General features: G+C 47.0%; 1 protein-coding gene across 2 annotated transcripts in view; it reads right to left on the reverse strand.

Annotated features, from left to right (window-relative positions):
* Positions 1-8401: 8401 nt before the first annotated feature.
* Positions 8402-20939, reverse strand: part of VAV2 (vav guanine nucleotide exchange factor 2) — a 325980-nt gene continuing 313442 nt past the window's right edge. The window contains exons 22-28 of one of the 2 annotated variants that reach the window (XM_084649861.1): positions 19714-19766; positions 17795-17911; positions 16491-16578; positions 16264-16387; positions 14548-14634; positions 11996-12150; positions 8402-10290 (exon numbers count right to left, since the gene is read on the reverse strand). In XM_084649861.1, the coding sequence (XP_084505987.1) occupies positions 10246-10290; positions 11996-12150; positions 14548-14634; positions 16264-16387; positions 16491-16578; positions 17795-17911; positions 19714-19766 (669 nt within the window). In that variant the 3' untranslated portion in view covers positions 8402-10245. The remainder of the gene's footprint in view (positions 10291-11995; positions 12151-14547; positions 14635-16263; positions 16388-16490; positions 16579-17794; positions 17912-19713; positions 19767-20939) is intronic. The other variant, XM_084649862.1, reaches the window with a different exon arrangement.

The following is a 20939-nucleotide window of genomic DNA, read 5'->3' on the forward strand; positions in this document are numbered from 1 at the left end:
GCTGTATGCCATCTGTTAACTTACGGCCAGAAAGAGAATCCAGTAAATAAGCGGAACAGCTGAACGTTCAGCCCAATTTTCCTGCTGTTGAATTATCCTCCTGCCCTTAAAATGTCAGCAGAGTAAAATCAAACCTGGACTGGAGCTTTAACTGGAATTGAGCCTGGACTGCACTATCCAAAGCTGGGGTTTGGACCCCAAACTTGTTTTTTAAATATTTTATGCCAAACATTCTCCGCCACCGGAAAGACTATTATTATTTATATTACAGTAGTGCCTAGAGCTCCCAAATGAGATTGGGGCCCCGTAAGCAGACTGCAAACACATTGTAAACTGCTTGGGGCAGCCTAGCAATGAACAAGACATTCTGATTAAAACACCAATCAGCAGGACAAAGGGATGCAACTAAGTGAGACTCTTGCTTCACGCTTTTTGCTCCTGCTTACAGTGGCTTGTTTTCATCTGACACAGGAAAAGCTCAGGGCAGAATTTTTGTATCTGTAATTAGAGAGACATTAGACTCTCTCTCTAATATCTTGGGACTGATGTGGCTACGACTATATTTGTCATTAGCATATCCCCAGCTTATCCATCAGAGGTTGAGTTTAGAAGTGATCTCACGTTAGAGACAATACAACTAAGGGCAATGGCTCTCAATCTTTCCAGACTACTGTACCCCCTTTCAGGAGCCTGATTTGTCTTGTGTACCACGAAGTTTCACCTCACTTAAAATCTACTTGCTTACAAAATCAAACATAAAAATGTCACAGCACATTATTACTGACAAAGTGCTGACTTTCTCCTTTTTACCATGTAATTATAAAATAAACAATTAGAATATAAATATTGTATTTACATTGCAGGGTATAGTATAGGGAGCACTATAAACAAGTCATTGTCTGGATGACATTTTAATTTGTACTGACTTCGCTGGTGCTTTTTATGTCGCCCTGTTATAAAACTAGGCAAATATCTAGATGAGTTGAGGTACCTCCTGAAAGGCCTCTGCCTACCCCCAGGGGTACGCGTACCCCTGGCTGAGAACCACTGACCTAGGGCATGTTACAACCGCTTATTTGAACATCAAATTCAAAGCAGATCTAGGAGCCAGTCGTTAAAAGGCCTGTGTCTAATGGTGCCTTGACTACGTTGTTGCTCTCACCATTGTTACCAGGAGGGAAGCTGCACTAAGAGGTGCAATAGAGCAGGAGATCTCAACCTGTTTCTTTTCGAGGCCCACCCCAACACGCTATAAAAACTCCATGGCCCACCTGTGCCACAACAACTGGTTTCTGCATATAAAAGCCAGGGCTGGCCTTAGGGGGTAGCAAGCAGGGCAATTGCCTGGGGCCCCCACAAAGCTACATTGCTCAGGCTTCATCCTCAGCCCCAGGTGGCGGGGTTCTGGGCCCCAGTCTTCAGCCCCACGTGCTGAGGCTTCGGCTCTCTGCCCTAGGCCTCAGCGAGTCTAACACTGGCCTGCTTGGCGGACGCCCTGAAACCTGCTCATGGCCCCCAGACCCCTGGTTGAGAACCACGGCAATAGTGGATATTCTAAGCAGGATCTAAGCCAGTCCATCGGTTCCCACATTCCGCACATAGATTATGTTCTTGTAATGAGAGCTGGAAATGCACTGCAGATGGAGAAACGAAATATTTTCTGAGAACCGGCTGGAGTTTTCTTGGTCATGTAACACCTTGTGGCTAATGCACAAATGAATCAGTTAATCATGTTGCAAAATCACAGCTCACGATGAACAAGGTGCATGAAGCTGGAAACACACGGCAATTTTATCGCCGCCAGAACTTGGCATCAAGACTGCACATGACTCCTGCCTCTCTGTCCCTGTGCATTGTGCCAGCCTGATTTTAAGCATTTTAGGAAGGTGCTACTGCATGAGTGCCTATCTCAATTACAGGCAGCTTAACAGTCTCCCCTGTCAACCAACGGGCATAGGAATGGGAGTCAGGAGACTTGGGTTCTGCAGTCCAGGCCTTGGGCAAGTCACATCTCTGCTCTGTGCCTCAGTTTCCCCATCTCTAAAATGTGGATCATGATTGCCACATTGTATTGTGCTTTAAGATCTCTGGCTAAGAGCTTAGTGCTGTAGGAGCGATGATTGAGCTAGGCTAAGTAAGGAACTCTGGCTCTCTCATTTGGGAGAAGCCTACAATGCAATGATGTTGCAAAGATTTCCAGAGCCTCGTACAACTGAGCTGTGCAGAGGCAGAAATGGTTCTGCTTGCGCTTATGGTCGGCCTGTGTTGCTCGCATGGGTACACTGTGCATTAGAGACTTGCCTGCCAAGACTTTCAGAGGAGAGGGGAGGCGGCTGCATGCTGGTCTCTGACTGGCTCAGAGAGGCAGTGGAGGGCGGGTTAGAGGCATAGCAAAGGAGGCAGGGACATGCTTAGTCAGCAGCTGTGGTGGTGCGGGAGCAGCCCTGCTGGCTGCTGTGACAACTTTGCTGCAGACTCTGTCTCCACATGGGACCCGGTGTCTGTTGATCACAGGCTGATTAAAGAAAAGGAGGACTTGTGGCACCTTAGAGACTAACCAATTTATTTGAGCATAAGCTTTCGTGAGCTACAGCTCACCTCATCGGATGCAGGCAGTGGACAGACTAACACGGCTGCTACTCTGAGGGCTGATTAAAGGAGCAGCAGAGACAAAACCAGCTGAATCTGTTTGCTTATTATAAGAGGCAGCATTTCCAGCAGCAAGGGCTCCTTTTAGCTGCGTTAATAAATCAGAAGTGTCAGCAGTCCCCATTTCAAAGAAAGCGCTGCCAGCATGTGTCTACTTATAACCATCCTGGTGAATACCCAGGCAGTGTCCAAGGTTTATTGTTATTTGCCTCTGCACTGATCAAGGTGTGCGAAAAACTATTTCTCCCCTTGGTTTCGTGCTTCCTCCCATACGCCTGAAACTCCCAGCGAATCAGATTTCTGCCCTTCTCCCCATTCAAATTGCAATCTGAAACGCACTTTCCTGAGAAGCTCAGTGATGCTGACCCATGGCACTAAAACCATTGCCAGCTAGCCCTTTACATTTACCCCCCCTGCCCATTCTCTCAAACAGAGCCATTCAAGTCAGCCTCTGCACATCACTGGCATCTCAGAGTGCTTCCTGGGAGCTGAAGGATTCTGTCTTTTTCTTCCCTGCCACTGAGCAGCCACCTTGGGGAATAAGGGGATTGGTGCCAGAAGTCTAAGAACAAGAGTCCCATTGTGGGAAAGGCTGGGTGGAGAGATAGGTTGTGCATTGATCCGTGTACGCAGTGAGCTTAGTAACAATTCTTACTCCTCCTGGCAGCAAGTTCCATGGCCTGGGTCTGGTGCCGGAGAAGAATTCCACTAGTAAGTTTGAGGATCTGGCAAGGACCCAGAGTTCTCAGGAGTGAGCCATGGGGATAGCTTCTCCTTGTCAAGTGATGGGGCAGGCTCCGATTCTCTGCCTCTCCCAGGGCATTGCGTGTCTGGCCTTGGTCGTCCATCTACAGCACTGGCGTTGTTGGGAGTCTAGATTCAGCTCAGGGTTATGGCAGACTCTGATGGCAGAATGAAAGGGTCAAGGCCCCATGTGATAGAAACTCTCTGGGAAGGTTCACAGATGTCCTGTACTGCCCATAAAAAAAGGGTTACAATGGCTGGGGAGGAGGTTTGGCTAGGGCTGCTGGGACGATCCCCATAGGAATCACATTTAAAGCAACCTCAACCGCTATTGAGGAGCAACTTTCGTAGTCAGCTCCGAAACTTTGCTGAGAAAGAAAGTGAAATGTCCCCAACATACATTCTGCGGCCACTAGCAAGTTAGTTAAAAGCTATTGTTGAAAAGTCAAAGAGAATAGGGGAAAGCAGCAGGGATACTGCGGTACAGATCCATTTAATAAATATTTTATTATTAATTCAATTATATGGCTCTTCACAGTGAAATTTTGGGTCCCCCTTCTCTGGTGAAATAGGCCCATCCTGTAGAAAAGCCTCTGGCGTAGCTTTTAAGCGGCTTCATGATTTTTACAGCTATCGAGAATGCTGCTGGATCCAGTGTATGACTTTCCGTGGTAACTGAAGACCACGCAGAACTGTGACCCGTCTCACAGAAACCTGTATCGTAGCTCTGTGCATAAAAGCCCATCAAGGCAAAAAACGCAGTACTCTTGGCCTGACGGACGGACTGCTTAGCAGAGTCTCAACATTGCAAAAATTCTAAGTGAGCGTCCTACCAATGTGTCCGTATTTTTTATTTGCCCAGACAATGGAAACAGCTGACAGGTGGGCAAGAAGGAAATGGTTCCCTGTACCAAGTGCAGCAGGCTTTAAAAAAAAAAAAAAATCAATCGGTTGTTTCATTGGAAACCATGAGTATTCAACAACCTGTAATAGGAAGGATTTTAAAAAAAAGGGGGGAGGGGGTTGGGAAGCGCTATGAACTCAGATTCCAGGGTATAAGCAGCCAAGCTCAAATTAGTAGGTCAGGAATAAACTTCTCTCTGGGCAGATTATCTCATAGCTGCCTGGAGCAGGGTTCTTGCATCTTTTGAAGCAGCTGGTGCTGGCCACTGTTGGAGAAAGGAAACTGGACTAGATGGGCCAGGGTCAGATCCACTTTGACAATACTTATCTTCCCAAAGCAAACATTTTGAAACAAGAAGTCCAACATGAAACCAACCCTCTTATGCAGAAAAGAATGTAGGTTTATTTGCAGTAAAAACCATGGTTTGGCAGGGAAAAAATCTATCAGCAAAATTACACTTTGTTTTTGTTGTGGGATTTACTTTGATGTACTGTAACTGAAAAAGATTGGGAAAACCTCATGCAAGAAGGGTTTCTAAGTAGCAGCTAAAGTTTCTATTCCAGCATTACAAGCTACTCCAAATGATTTCCAAATTCCGAGCTAGAAACTATTCCATAAACAAACTTTTTATCTTACATTCCCTCCACCCGCCCCCTCTATCTCAATTAGTGCAGTGCAAAGGAAAAAAATCAAGGAATTTACATATTATTTTCCAACCTAGCCCATTACAATTTCGAATGTTTTGCAATGAACTAAAATATATATACAATTTTCTCGCCATCATAAAAAACATTTCCGCTTCTTATTCACAGATATATATCGTGGCAATTGGCTGAATAATTAATTACAAACAAGAAGAATCTTTTATAACAAGTTTCTTACAACAGTAAACACGAGAGAGAGGGAGAGAGAGATTTTCTGAGGAATTGTTCATTTTTGCTGAGAGTGAGGAGGGGGAGCCATTCCTGGTTACAGACAGATACCATACAGTGTCTATTACATGGTTTGGTAACAGGCAAAGATAACTACACATGCTACATGAGAGAACGAATAAGGCTCCAGTGATATGGGGTGCATGCTTTTTTATAGGGGTTAACTGTCCACAGTCCCTCACAACATAATGTTTTTTAACAACAGAAATTTTAAACAACAGATTCAGCTAAGGCTTAAGTCTGAGGTATAAATGAACCATCTTTCCATATGAGGAGAGATTAATAAGACTGGGACTTTTCAGCTTGGAGAAGAGATGACTAAGGGGGGATATGATAGTGGTGTATAAAATCATGGCTAATGTGAAGAAAGTAAATAAGGAAGTGTTATTTACTCCTTCTCATAACACAAGAACTAGGGATCACCAAACAAAATTAATAGGCAGCAGGTTTAAAACAAACAAAGGGAAGTATTTCTTCTCACAACTCACAGTCCACCTGTGGAACTCCTTGCCAGGGGATGTTGTGAAGGCCAAGACTGTAACAAAGGGTTCAAAAAAAAAAAAAAAAAAAAAAAAAAAAGGTAAATTCATGGAGGATAGGTCCACCAATGGTTGTTAGCCAGGAAGAGCAGGGATACACGTAGCCTCTGTTTACCAGAAGCTGGGAATGGGCGAGAGGGTATGGATCACTTGATGATTACCTGTTCTGTTCATTCCCTCAGGGGCACCTGGCACATTGGCCACAGTCGGAAGACAGGATACTGGGCCAAATGGACCTTTGGTCTGATCCAGTATTGCTATTCTTATGTTCTTATCATGAATTTTCTTCTCTTTATCCATTTTTTGTTGGGTCTTCTGGACCCAAATTCTGCCCTCAAATGCTAGAGAAGGTCCTTTGGTCTACATTTTCAAAAGCAATTAGTAATTTTTGGGTGCCTAACTTGCGACATCTTAAAGACTTTTCTTCCCCCCAGAGAGCAGATACTCAGCAGTTACTGGAAATCAGGCCCCTTGAAGTCATCTCAAGATGGACAACCAAAATCATCAGTGAGCCTTGAGAAGCTTGGCCTATAGTATCGGATTCTCACATGGATGTGGGTGCCCAGCTCCCAATTCCCTTTCAGTGGGAGCTAAGCCTGCAACTTCCCTTATGGCTTGTCTACATGGGGACACTCAGGAAAATTAATCTGAATTAACTAAGGGTGTGAATTTACATTGGATTAGTTAAACTGCATTAAGCCCTGATTTTAAAATCATTTAGAATTAAAGTGTCCTTAGCTGAATTCAAACTTAATTTCCAAAGTGAAGTAAACTGATCTGAATTAAGGCCACTTTACTTCTGAATAAGAGCATCCACAAAAGGATTTAATGCAGTTTATCTAATCCACTTTAAAAATTAATTCAAATTAGTTTTCCTGAGTGTCCCCATGTACACAAACCCTTAGTCTCCTTTTAGCTTCCTTCTCCAAAGCTCTGCCTCATTTCTTTTCAATACTGGCAGGCTGAGATGACAAAAGTCAAAAGGTACAGAGGTCATGGACAATCAAGAAGACTGAACTGAAATAGACAATAGCCTTTAACACAACCACAAGACATCTGACTGCTCTGTTCTTTCCAGCACTCTGCAGAGCAAAATGGGTAAGAGGAACTGCCCCTGGGTTGTGTGCAAATTGCAACGACCACCTGATCACAAGCATGTTTAGACACTGGCATTTGAGCAGCAGGCACCCGGTTTGGTCAGTCATCGTTTAATATGTGTACAGTTAAACTAAAATATTTTCTAATCAATATAGCGCAACGTGAATGTTTCACTGGTGGCTTTGGCACGAGGAAGAATGAGCAACCAGGTAGCTCACGCTGATTGAGACAGAACACAGGAAAACATAAAACCCCAACTTCAAAACAAGCAGCAAAATTATTCAGCTCGCACCTTGTCACTAAACAGCAATTTACCTTCAAAGGTCATTTGTTTTCCTTTTCACTCAGTGCACAGAATTCTCCTTTTGACTTTAGTATCCCAATCTGGCAGCAACAATCCCGCTATTATTCCACAGATTATACCTGGAGCATTTGCAGAACGCCTAGATATCGTTTCTTTATTTGTCCATCGTAAGATGCGTGACTGCAGTTCTCTAAAGGCAAGAAGCCGTGGTCACTAAGGTTGGTGTCCATTATGCCAGTGCAAATCTAGAGTTCCTCTGGATTTACATCAGTGAAAATGAGAGCAGAATCTGGCCCAAAGCCCAGTAGCAAAGTTTCAAAGCGGTCAGGCTGCTGAAAAACATGAGAGATGGGAGCAACGACCCAAAAGTGCACTGAGGGCATGTCTACACTAGAAACTTAAGTCGACCTATCTTAGGTGGTGGGGGGTGGAGGAGGGCTGAGAGCCTGGGATCTCGGCCCCACATGCAGCTTCCCGCTGGGAACGTGGCTGCCCAGTGGGAGCTGTGAATTTAACAAGCATGACAGCCAACAGCCGATATAAGTAATGCAGTGTCTACACAGACACTGTGTCACCCTAACTACACCGACATAAGCCCTAAGCCTCTCTGATGGACGTGGAGTTACAATGTGAGTATAGTCAGACACTTACATCGACGGCAGCAAGGCTGTAGAGCAGGGGCGGGCAAAATTTTTGGCCTGAGGGCCGCATTGGGTTTTGGAAATTGTATGGAGGGCTGGTTAGGGCCCGGCCCCCACCTCCTATCTGCCCCCCGCCCCGCGACTCCTGCCCCATCCAACCCCCCCTGTTCCCTGACCGCCCCCCGGGACCCCTGCCCCCTCCACGACCCCTGCTCCCTCTCCCCTGACTGCCCCCGGACTGCCGCCCCTAACTGCCCCCTGCTGCCCCATCCAACCCCTCCTCTCGTTCCTGACTGCCCACCCTAGGACCCCTGCCCCATCCAACCACCCCTTCTCCCTGACCGCCCCTGCACCCCTCACCCCTAACTGCCCACCACCACCCCATTCAACCCCCCCGCTCCCTGTCCCCTGACTGCCCCCTGCAGCCCCATCCAACCCCCCCTCCTTCCTGACTGCCCCCCGGGACCCCTGCCCCCATTCAACCCCCTGTTCCTGCCCCAACCCCTATCCACACCCCCGCCCTCTGACCACCATCCCGAACTCCCCTGCCCTCTATCCAACCCCCCACCCACCCCGCTCCCTGCCCCCTTACCGTGCTGCCTGGAGCACCAGGGGCTGGCGCCGGGCCACGCCACCTCCGCCACCACCACCGTGCAGCCCAGAGCACCTGCCCCAGGAGCTCCCAGCCCCACTGCCCAGAGCATTGCACCGGTGGTGGAGCGAGGTGAGGCTGCGGGGGAGGGACAGCGGGGGAGGGGCCAGGGGCGAGCCTCCTGGGGCAGGAGCTCAGGGGCCGGGGAGGAGGGTCCCGTGGACCGGATGTGGCCCGCGGGCCGTAGTTTGCCCACCTCTGCTGTAGTGTGTCCACCGACACAATTAGGCGGAGGTAAGCTGCCTTAGGTCGACCTAACTCTGTAGCCTCATTTAAAGCAACGGGAGGAGAATTTCTGGGGCTTGAAAGTGGGGGAAGGGGGAGCTGTTCCTTGTGGTGGATGCATCATGTTTGTTTTAAATAGTGCACTTTGGAAGGAAATGCTACTCTGGTGAGCAAAGGGCAGCACCTGGCACCGGTCACTTGAAATTGACTCCATCGGACAATTCTGCCTATCCCATAAAATGGACACAATTTGGAAAGCAAGAGACCCAGGAGTACGTTATTCAGAACAGTGCAATGATGAAAAAGACACAGCGAGGGGGCAACACAGAATTCTTCCGCCTTGGCTCTGGGGGTGACAGGGGAGAACAGGTGGGAAGACTTGGTGCTGGTGGATGGGGCAATGAGACCCTTTTTCCACATATTTTTAGATAATGAGGGATTCAGCCTGCAGTCGTTACTCAGGTGAGGTCGATGAGGCGGTTGATGAGGCAGATGCACAGAATGGCTACAGGAACGGCCATTAGTCTGGCGAGGGCTTCTGCATTCTTGTTAAGCACAGGACAGGTACGCGGTGACTGGTGCACGCGCTGAAGTAGACGATGCACATCTGAAGCTATTACCGTATGTGCCCCCCAGCACGTCAATGGCTTCCAAACACTCTTCCCAGGGAGGGCACATTCTGCAGCCCCCGAACGCCGCCAGACATACCGACACAGGTGGGGCCGTTCAGGCAAAGGGCTGTCCCTTCTGCCCTGGGTGAATCTCGTGGGACCAAAGCTAGCCCGAGAGAACGGACCCACGTTGCAAAATTGGAAGTCTCTCATGTCGTCCAGGACTGGCTGTATCGAGAGTTTGACTTCACGCCCGTCTCTCTCTCTCAAAAACTCATTCCTACAACAGGGTATCTTACAGAGCTCATGGAGAGAGGCCTCCTCACCGCGCCTCTGCTCTGCTCCCCAAATCACCTCAGGAGGGCAGCAGAGTTGGGCTCTGCTGTCGAACACGCCGACTTGACAAGAAAAATCGTTATCCAGAGGGGTCCATTCAAGCAGCAGGGGGAGAGAGCAGGGTGGGGTGAGATCACCTCTTCTGTGACTCTGGGGCTGGCTTGCTCCTTCTCAGTAGAAATCTGAAATGCTCCCTCCACTTTCAGTCAGGGTGAGACTTTGGCCCCAGCCTCCCTTGAGCCCCAGGGTGGCTTTTGAAACACCCTCCATGAAATGGGTTTGGATGGCGGAGTTGTCCTGCTCAGGCAAGGCTGTTGAGCATGATCTTCCCAGGACACTCCTGCTGCTGTTACAGACAAATGTTACCTTATAGACTCTCTCTCTCTTACACAGAAGTAACACAACCCAGGACTGAGAGCCAGTGGCACCCCCTGACGCGCGCACACACTTTACAGAGGACTGATTGTAAAACAATTCACAATGGACTTGTTAATACTGGAGGATTTTTGATTGTGTTTCACTCAGAGCCCTGGGCGTTGGGACCACTCTGCACAATCTGCAGCGGCTTTTACTGGGCGCTCGGCGATGTCGGCCAGAGATCCAGTCCTCCTTACACTCCCTCCTCCTCCACGTAGGTCGAAGGAAACCAGCCAATCTGCAGCAGAAAAGGAACAATGAGCAGAACTCCTTGGGCATGGATATGCAAAGAGACCCACCCAAACTGAGCAGAGAGACATTTTCCTCATAGAATGGGCTCCATCATCCCACCATTTATGTTGCCCCAGAAGTCTGGTACTATATCCGTAGAGCTGACACATATACAATATCTTGCTCCCAGCTACGTGGGACTGAGACTTTAGTCTGGGTGGAAGAGCACTTGGTTCTCCAGCAGGGTCCAATAATGAGAATATGGGACAGAGTCAGACTAGGTTCTAGTCCTGACTATGCTACTGATTCTGGCTGTATACAACCTGGGGCAAGTCATTTATCCACTGTGCCTCAGTTTCCCCCATTACTAAAAAAGGAATAACAAACCTCCCCGTCGGAGGGCTGCTATGTGGATTAACTCAATAGTGTCTGCAAAGTCTGACAGGAGGCACTGTAGAAAGACAGTGCATTATTGTGATCAGCATCATTAGACTGTGGAGTAATCTCCCTGGGGACACCATCGCTTGTACCCAGTACAATTGCTAATGTCTATGATTCTGAGCCATGGACTTTCAGAGCCATTCTTGTGTCAGTTCCCAGCATAAAGCCAAAAGGAGGATCAGATTCCGATGCCTGCTGTGTCTGTGAGACTGGCCCTCATGCCGTTCCCGGCCCCTGTGCTGCTCTAAATTTACAAATCGTTGCCAGGTGCTGTGCTTTTGAAGGCTGGACTTGTGGGGATAATTTTACAGCATTGGCCAAGGACTACCTCTACCAGAAGGAGGAATGGCATGCTGCTAGATTGCATGGCAAAGGGAAGCAGGGCAGAGAAGTCCATTGCTTTCCCAGGCAGGAATCCAACTGCGGAGCTGCAACCCTGGTTTCTTGAAGTCTTTTCCATGTGTCCAGCCTTTAGCTGGTGCACAATTCTCTCTTACTAAAGGCGTGTAGAGAACATACGCTGCACCCATCCTAGCACAGGTAGACGGGAAGGAGAGACATGCCAAAACCTTAGGGTACATACCTCACACAGCTCTCTACATGCCCAAGCCACGTCTCCCAGGGTCTACATTGCTCTTTTTACAAGGGTGGTGTCCCACTCCCTCCTTTCCTCCAGCAGGAAAGGCTCCAGCCGCGGGGAAAGGCTCTGGCAGGGGTAGGCAGCGGGGAAAGGCATCCAGCAGTGATGAGTCCCCCCCCGGCCAGAGCCTTTTTCTGCCACACATAGCTACACGCTGCAGTGTGGACGCAGCCTGCTTTTCACTGCAGCATGTACCTGTACATACAAGACACGCTGCCGACAGTGTAGACAAGGCCTAAGCTGAAACTGGGTTTCATACAGGGTTGTCCATAAGGCAGTGTGGTCTGGAGGAACAAGCACAAAACTGGGACTCGGGAAGTCCTGGGTTCTAATCTCACTGCTGTCACCTATTCATTTCAACACCTTTGTCAAGTCACTTTCCTTGTCTCGGTTTTCCCCATCTGTAAAATGGGGCTAATACTTACTCTTCCACCTCCTGAGTTTAAAAACAGGGGAAAGGCAAAGCTTCCCTCGCCCTCCTCCCTTTTTTTTTAAAAATAAAATTAGATTTTAATTTGAAAAATTCTGACCCGCTCTATTAGCCAATCCACATCTAAACACACCTGCTATTCTAAAAAGGCAAAGTAGCATTATTTAAATATAAAAGAACCCTCATCTTGCCATCACTTACTCTTCCATTTGTTTCTCCCTTCCACCATCCCTGGTCCCCGCCTATCCTGCTGTAGATTTTCACCACGTCGCCCTCTCGCAAAGAGAGCTCTCGCATGTCCCGTGCGGCGAAGTTGTAGCGTGCCACGGCCGTCCCTATGACTGGAGGCGTGACCACTGCGGGTGGACAACGAAAGGGAATTAAATGTCTGCACTGTCATGCGAGATCATCTGAAGCCTGGGAAAAGCTAGACTGTGTTCAACCTGGGTTTTTACCAGAGTCCTCATTTCCCTTGCAAGATCAGGGCAGAAAACAGCTCTGTGGACTAAGACAGTCAATTAGATATTGAGGTGGCTTTATTTTAATCCTTCAGCCATGTGTGAATTGGAATTGCATGGTTATATCAGATTTCCAAGGCTGGGTTTTCCATTATCAACATCTCATTGGTCTCATAATGGGTCTCAATCAGTTGCATCACCCCTCTAGTCATTGGATATAAAACTTTGAAGGACACCCAGGAAAGGGACTATCTACTGTGCATGTGTGTGTGTGTGTGTATATTATATATATATAATCTCATTGTCAGGTGTTGCTACAGGTGACTGGGTCAAGGGGGAAGGGAGATAAAAGCAAAGGTTTTATAAAAATAAAGGGAACAAGAAAAATCTATTTCAAAGTTATCCCCATCTCTAGTTGTTGCTTTACTGCTCTGACATCTAATGGGTCACTTCGTTTAAGGGAGATTCTACAAAGCAATTTATATTTAAACGACCTCTTTATTAGCTGTTGGGATTAGCCCCAATGGCAGATTCTCTCAATGGCACTGAGATAAGGAACCTGTAAATTGCAATACAAGGACTGACCACCTAGGGTGGTGTTTTGGGACAGCGCCCAAAATAGGTGCTTTGGTGAAAAGGCCCCTTTCTGGGACACAGTTTCTCAACAATATCCTAGCAAATGGGAATTTCTTCCTGATCCTAGCTCATAATCAGTTTGTAGACCACACACTTCAGAGCACAACGTCAGCAGAACTGCAGATGCTATTCTTATTAACAGACATCGCTAACCCTTTTTTAGAAACTGTACTAATATAGTTAGTTCAGAAGGACCAGAAACTGGTCATCAATTTACAGCATGCAAGTGGCATTCCATTACTAACATCTTCCCCGGGATTAGGAATTGAACAGTACTCGATTGTAGCAAATGGTGCAGACCTCAGTTGTGTCAGGCCACGAAGAGGGGGGTTATCTCCTTTAGCACACAGGTTGCAAAGGCGATATGGAAAACGTACCACCTGCATTTTCTGCAATATTGTCCTGCAGGTTATACAGACAGAGAGAGTCAGGGGGTTTAAATGATGGGAAGGGACATGGTTATAGCAGTGATCATGCTCTCAGAGTCACAGGCAAACAAAGGGGCAAAAAGGTGTTTAAGTTTACAAAAAAAATTTTTTTGCTGCTGTTTGTTTCTATGAAACTGTCCTTTAGTCTTAAGGACTTTTCAGTTTCAAAACTGTTTACAATTTTAAATGTTTTGCAAACCGAGGTTAAACTGGGTTTGGAGGAGGAAGCTTTGCCCAGGTTTTCAGCGCTCAGGATGTAAGGAGATGTGGATGGCAACAGACAATTAACACATAGAAAATACATTTACTGCAGGGCTCATTTGGCCTAGTAAGAGTGCCAGGCTGGAGAACAGAGTGTGATAGATGAAAGCTTTGAACTCTTTCACCAGAAGCGTGCTCAGAGCTGATTTTTTGGTATCAATTTCATTCACTTGCAGGTTTCAGATTTCACAGGAAAGCTCTTGGGAGAAGGAATCTTTCTTTTAAAGTTATGTAACCAAGCACGGCAGGAATAAGACGTAATTTTCACTGTCCACGCTAATGAAAATGCAAAAAGTTAAAAGGCATAAACAGCGAGAAGCAATTGGGTTCTAAACGCCTTTTTCACTTCTGACCATTTAAGGTGTCGCTGGTACCAAAGGAGAAGGAAGATGCTTGTTTGATGCACGTTGGAGTTGAATATTGTTCCAACATTTTATAGGGGATTCCATCACTTTTTGACATCATGGACTCCCAGCTGCCCTAATTATGACACTACTGAGCATGCTCGGACATTAGAGCTCAAAAACGGCTGGAAATGAATGTTCTATTATTATAGCAAGGAAAACAACAGTCTTTAAAATGGTGTGATGCCAATGTTCCATTCTACGAGAGACACAGGAAACACGGTCAAGCTTGAAGTATATCATGAGATCCCAACCCACTAGATTTAGATTTCTTTTTTCTGCCCCCATCCCTTTTCTCAATATTTAATTCACTGTGTTTTCCTATTTGGTTTCTTGCATTTTTCGGGTTACCAGATTCTGCCCCCAGCTGACAAACCCAAGGAGGGCCAATACTTTAGCTGGATTTTTTATATAGATGGGGAGGGACAGCAGGGGGTGGATCCCACTGCGGATGGCTTTCAAGCTGATACCATTTGTGTCCTGTCAAAAAGCAGGCAGAGGCCCTGCTGCCCTAGGGATGGCCAGTAGATGGTGCTCTCTTCTCTAGAACCGAAGGGGCTATATACCTGACCAGAAAGGAGCGGAGGGATTCGGAGAAGAAAAGTTGAGGCCCTGAGGACTGAGAAAAGAAAAGTTGTAGGAAGCGCAGGAAGCTGCAAAGAGGTTAGAAACAGAGGCAGAAGAACAAGAATTAAAAAGGAAATTAAAAATCCATAGTGCAGAAGCAGGTTGCAAAAAAGAAAACCCTAAGCATGCAGCAGTTCTGGTTCAGGAGCCTCCGCTGTGGCTAAATTAAGGCAGGAAAAGCTCTGGGAGGACGTAGGATACATCTGCATAGTCAGACTACAATGGGCCAGATTCTCCTCCTGCTTACACGGGTGTAAATCAGGAGTGAGTCCATTGAAGTCAGTGGGCCCAATTCTCCTCTTGCATTCACTGGTGTAAATTGGGAGCAACTTGCCATTGAAGAAAAATGGACAGAGCCGGTTAAACATTTTTGGTTGGGGAAAAAAAAAAAGTTTTTTTGATGGAAAATGCCTTTTTAACCCAAATGAAAACGTTCATGAGCAAAATTCATTTTTGGTTGAAATGTTTTGGTTTTCAAAGGCAAAAAGTGTTAAATAAAAAAAAAAAGTTAGTTTTTTGGGTAAAAATATCCACTCTTCCCCTCTTTTTTCGGGGGGGGGAGTAAGAGAAAAACGATTTTTTAATCACCAAAATGAAACTTTTAAAAAAAAAAAAAAACATTTTGGAAAAAATGGAGAATTTTTTTTTCCCCAAGTCTTCAATCAAAAAATAAAATATTTCACAGGAATTTTCTATTGTAATTTAAAGGTTCATTTGTTTAGGAATTTTTCACACAGTATATTTACCATGTTTTTGACTAGGTCTAACAAATCCTAGGGGTATCAACCGGCATAAGTGACACCAGAATCAGGGCCAGTAAAACTGACATATGGATGCTTGTACAGATAGAAAAGCGAAAACCTTGTGTGTCTCAGAGGTGAAGCAAGTTCTTCTCTTCATGCCGATTGGCTTCAGTCCTTTTATATTTATTTATTTAGAGCAAAGGACTTGAAATTTCTCACACTGCAGCTGTTGACCTCAGAGATGTTTTGACACAGGACAATTACACTCTTTATAGTAATATGGGCCTGATCCTGCCACATGCTAAGCACTCTCCACTCCTCACCTCAGCTTACGCGTGCTTTTTATCTTGCAAAACTGTGGCCAGATCATTATCCTAAAGGGTTTGGAAAAACGGTGGAGAGATGACTCACTGGAACTCCTTCCCCCACAAAAGAGTCACAGACAATAAAGGAATCATGTTTGAAACAAGAAATCAAAAGCAGTTAACAAAGACCAAAGAGAAACCCCCCAGCTGGGCTTTCCTAGGAGCCTGGCCTTCTTAAAGGCAAACTCCCCACAAATGCCTCCCATGCAACCAATCCAAGAGCCCTTCCTCTCAGCATCCAGGGGGGAGAGATGGACGTTGAGCTTGCACTCATGCACTTGACAAGGAACCTGGCTAGTTCAGACTCAGGGTCATGGGTTCAAATCCCATACTGGGCACATTTCTTTCCAGAGGTCAGGCTAAATGATCTCACAGTCCCTTCTGGCCTTAAATCCTATGAACCCCCTTTGTTCACTGGGAGACCAGATAGAGCTCCTACATCTATCACACAGGTATTTCTTAAAAGGGGAACCAGAGGGGTGGCTGTCCATGAAATATCTGGGCTGTTGTAGATGCAATTCACCATCCTAGGTACGCTGGGTTTTACCTGGGGAGCGAGTGAAGGATCTGGAGGTAGAACGTTCTCGGGATTTATATGGATATTTTAATGTTGTATCCAGCTGTTTAAAGCTCTCCTTCAGAGAGTGGGCCTGGTAGTATTCGACCAATTCCTAGAGAGAACACACCGAGTACATGTGATCACCGACAGGGCTAAGCGTGGCTCCGGAAAAGCAAGTCACGCGCACAGTGAGAAAAGCAGATTCAAAAACGTACCAAAAGGCTTTCAAATTTTTTGGCTTCTGTGATGTGAATCCAGTTGTCTTTCTCCACCACCTTAATGTGCTTGACTTCCTCGTTAAACCTGTGACAACAATCGCAGCCGGCACTTCAGAAACACTCCGACCCTTATCTGTCAGCTTCTGTCCTGCCATGTATTAGCATGTAGCACTCTGCCTCCCCCCAACGCTCTGTGACCATCACCCGCGTGGCTCAACCCCCCGGCAGGTGCATCAGCCTTACCCTTTCCCAGATGGCGAATCGAAAGCACAGGTGTTCAGTGACCAAGGGAACCGGTGTCAGAGCTGGGAAAAGAACTCAGCGGTCGAGCTGGGTGCAGTGTTTAGGGCGAACAATCTATTTGCCAAAAAGTGCAGTGCTGGGCGACCCAGAACTATTCATGAATTTGCCAAACAGTTTCAGCCCCAACAAAATTTTCTGGCGTCATTCAGGAAACGGCCAGAGGAGGTGGGAATTGTGGTCGTGCTGCCTCCCTTATCGTTTTTAGCCCAGCGGTTAGAGCACCCACCGGGCACGTGGACGACCCAGGTTCAGTTTTCCCCTCCGTCGGATGTGGAGCAGGGATTTGAAAGTGGGCGTCGTTCACTGCAGGAGATGCTCTAGCCAATGGGCTACGGGATATGCTAGAGCGAGTCTCTCCTGTTGAAGCTGTTCCGTTACGTATAAATAATTAAATGAGAGACAGCATGTAGTGCCCTGGTGCCTTACCAACCACTCTGAATGTTCACGATACGCCAGATTAACCTGGTGGCTACACAGCAGCATGCCAGAGCTCTCAACGGGGCCTTTACTTTAAAGGCCAATACTTTAATAATCCAGAAATCCTCACGTTTAAACACTCCAGTACCAATCTCTAACCAGCACTTCGTCTGTGTGCGCTCTTTTACTTCACAGGGGTTCCTTACGGGGAACCCCCACAAAGCCAAACCCAGCAAGACCTAGACTATCTCGTCCTACAAATGGGCACCTGTACTAACGAGTCTTAAAACATAGGACTCCAAGTCAGGTAGATCAGTGGGACGGCACTTGACATTTCAAATCTGAAAGGGAAAAGTAAGCGTTTTCTGTAGACAGCTTACCTGATGTCTAAGGCAATCAGGCTGTCATTAAAATCACAAGCTTTCCTCCAGTGCAGAACCAGAGGAGAGTATAGCTTATCGGTCCAGCATGGTCAATTTCACACCCCGGAGACACCAGCTCAATGCCTTGCGCTGTTACCCAGCAGTCACTTACCACCTTGTCTGAGCTCCATTAACATAAGCACGCATTGCTATACTCACTTAATACTGATGGCAAAGCGCTCAGCCTCCGCTGGTCTCTCTCGAATCAGGTACGTCCCGCTGGCATGCGACTTCAGCAGGTTGTCTGTCTGTTGCCTCTCCATGTTCCCTGCAAACCTAAAGGAACACTCCCCATTAGGTGCTGAGATCACAGAGCGGCCAACTACTGACTGTAGGTTTGGCTGACAAGGCTCTGTCTGGTAACACAGGATTTCTACTGCATTTTGAATTGGGCCAGGGTCAAAACGTCTACAATCATCCCTCCTGACTGGTGCAGCTCCCTAACTGGCAGGTAACAGGGACCAATCAATTACCTTTCCTGGCTATTGCATGAGCCCACAAGCCACACATTACACCAACAGCTGTTGGGTTTTTTTAAAATAAGCTCATGCGGACTTTACAGTCACTGGTTATCTCCTGATCTTCCCCACAGAGCATCCTGGATGGCAACACGCTCCAAAGATGAGCAGCCTGCTTGCTGATACCAGGCACAGACATACCGTGTCACCCTGACACAGCACAGAACCGGAAGACCTAGCAGCAAGCCTTCTACAAGACCACTACAATCTGGTCCAATCCTGGGGGCACTTGCTGCCAAGTGTCAAGTGACCTGAATTCCCACCGTAGTCACTGGGAGCCCAGGGTCCTCAGCACTAGGGAGAGGTAGGAACAGAGCTGGGCCAGTGGTGAGAGCTTTTAAATCCTCAGCCTCCAAAAGTGTCTTCTTAAAAGGAAGCAATGACTATCAATACAGTTCATGTCAAACTCCTGTTTCCGGGAGCTAGAGCTAGCCATCTTCTAGGTCAGAGCCTCCCTGGGGGAGATTTTCAAAGCTACAAAGGCCGGTTTGGTACCCACCTTTCAATGGGAGTTGGGCACTGAACTCTCCTTTGACAATCTCCTCTGTTAGCTGGACAGCAGTAAGGACATTGACTGCGGTCAAGTCGGACAAAAGATACCATCTTGGATGGGTGTGAAGCTCACAGCATGAGTACTCATGGGGGACTTCCTTGATTTGCCAGGTTATCCAGGCATGCAGGTAATTTTAATTTATGGGTTTTTTTATATTAATATTTGAAAATAAGTTTTAACAAAAAAATCCATTTTTAAAGGTCAGGAGAGGGAAGGGTGATTAAGAGAGAAAGGGGGTCTGATCAAACCCTTTATAAGTAGGCAAAAAAGTGACCAGAGATACTTAAATGGCAAGTAACTGCTTTGCAAGTTAAGAGAAAAGATTTAATGGTGCAGAGGGCAGCCCCTTCCCGTCTTTGAAGTCTTTTGCTTTTATACTGTTCCTAGAGAGCCACCTTGATAGGGAATGAGTCCCAAGGTGCACAGATTTCAATGAAAAACTTCTTGGGGTTGTTGGACTCATGAAAGTAAAGAACGGATACCAATGGACAGAACAAGAGGGAAGGGCAAGTGAAGAGCAAGCTTCTCCTGCAAAGATCTGCCAATGCCCTACACTAACTTCCAACATCCTTCTCCTGAGCAGGGACCTGCCAGCCCAGCCAAATCCTCAGCAGGCAAAGTAGCAAGAGATCAACAAATGCATTTCCCATCTGTGCTCTGATCCAAAGCCCACTGCAGTCCATGTAAAAGGAGTCCCATTGATTTCAACTGGTGTTGGATCAGCCTCTGAAGTCGGCATTCAAACTCAAGTCTTCGGAATGGAAATGCTAATGCACCAACTGACGATGTACAGGAGCCCTGAGACTTTCAGGCAAATAGGGCTAAAATGGCATAGTCAGTGGACGGGGGGACAGGAGGGAGAATGAGGGGAGCTTCCAAAGTGCATTCATAATTTATCCCATAGCGGATTTGTGACAAAGTAATGGAATTAAAGGGTAACACCAATCCATCTTTATGTCTGTAGTAAAGCATTTCTATCAGAACGTCTCATTTAATGACTGACTCACCAAGGGTACGCTGTGTAGTCTATTTCTCTCGAAGGAGGCCGGCTGATGGGAGCCTAGAGCAAAGAGAACACTGCTTATTACTGTGGGGCGCAGATCCTGATTAGGTTATAGATCGTCTCGGAGACGCTCCTCCATACAGGAGCGTTTTTATGTGCCAAGCATTTTATGTGTTATTGGCCTCAGCGTCAGAGGAAGAGGGTTATAATCAACTGATTCTCTCGTTGGCACACACACGCAAACCAGCTGTGCCAAGTGTATTGGGTATTTTGATTTATCTGACCCGTTTGCGGTCTACGTGAGGCGACACGCTGCAGTGAAAAGCAGGCTGGGTTCACTGGGGGGTTATACGAGACAGGTTCCAGCAGGGAGACACTGCGCTGCTTGGGCAGGTAGAGACCATGCAGGGCAGGACTTTGGAGCTGTGCTCTGGCTCCGCTCCAGCTCCAGGCAAAAACCTGCAGCTCCACTGCTCCGGAGCTGCTCCGGGCTCCACTCCAAAGTCCTGGTGCAGGGTACCTACCCTAAGGTTTTGGTGTGTCTTTGCTCCACTCAACTAAGCAGGGGCATGCTGCCCACACTGCTATTTATACCCATGCTAGGGGGGCATGCAATACATGCCCCCGTAAGTGTAGACATAGCCTAAAAGTAATTAAAAGCTTTTAAAACTTGTCAACAACCAACCACCACTTAGCTTCTCTCAAGTGCAATTTCAAAGCACCTGACAGTGCTGGGTCAGCATTATCCCTAAGCTGCAGATGGAAAAATCAGAGCCCACAGAGGTAAGCAAGCTTGCTCAAGGTCATGCAACAAGCTAGAGGTGATGCTAAGAAGAGAACCCAGATCTTCTAGACTCCCAGAGTACGGCAGTGCCCTATCCACTGGACCATGCTGCATTGCCCGCTGGCTGAAAACATCTTTCCCTTCACAGCCCCCAACCCGTTTTTATTTCTGTTAATGTTTTGGGACAATCTTTTTCTTAGTCTAAGCACAAATGTAAGGCAGTGGGGGGCAGATGCACCAGAAGTTATCCCCGACCAACACTGGCCCCATGGCAGCACGGCTTGTGGTCTAAAGATTATACAAATAGCCCCACAAGCCAGCAGGCCAGGAAGTTGGCATCTGGGTCATACCGTGGCCAAGCACATCACCCAAGCAGACTAAAAGCCTGAATAGGAAGAATGCATTTACTACAGTACTAAAGATATGTTAGTACTAAAGTAATATGT

The sequence above is a fragment of the Lepidochelys olivacea genome (genome assembly GCF_965140295.1).
Source record: "Lepidochelys olivacea isolate rLepOli2 genome assembly, chromosome: 16".
Taxonomy (NCBI): Eukaryota; Metazoa; Chordata; order Testudines; family Cheloniidae; genus Lepidochelys; species Lepidochelys olivacea.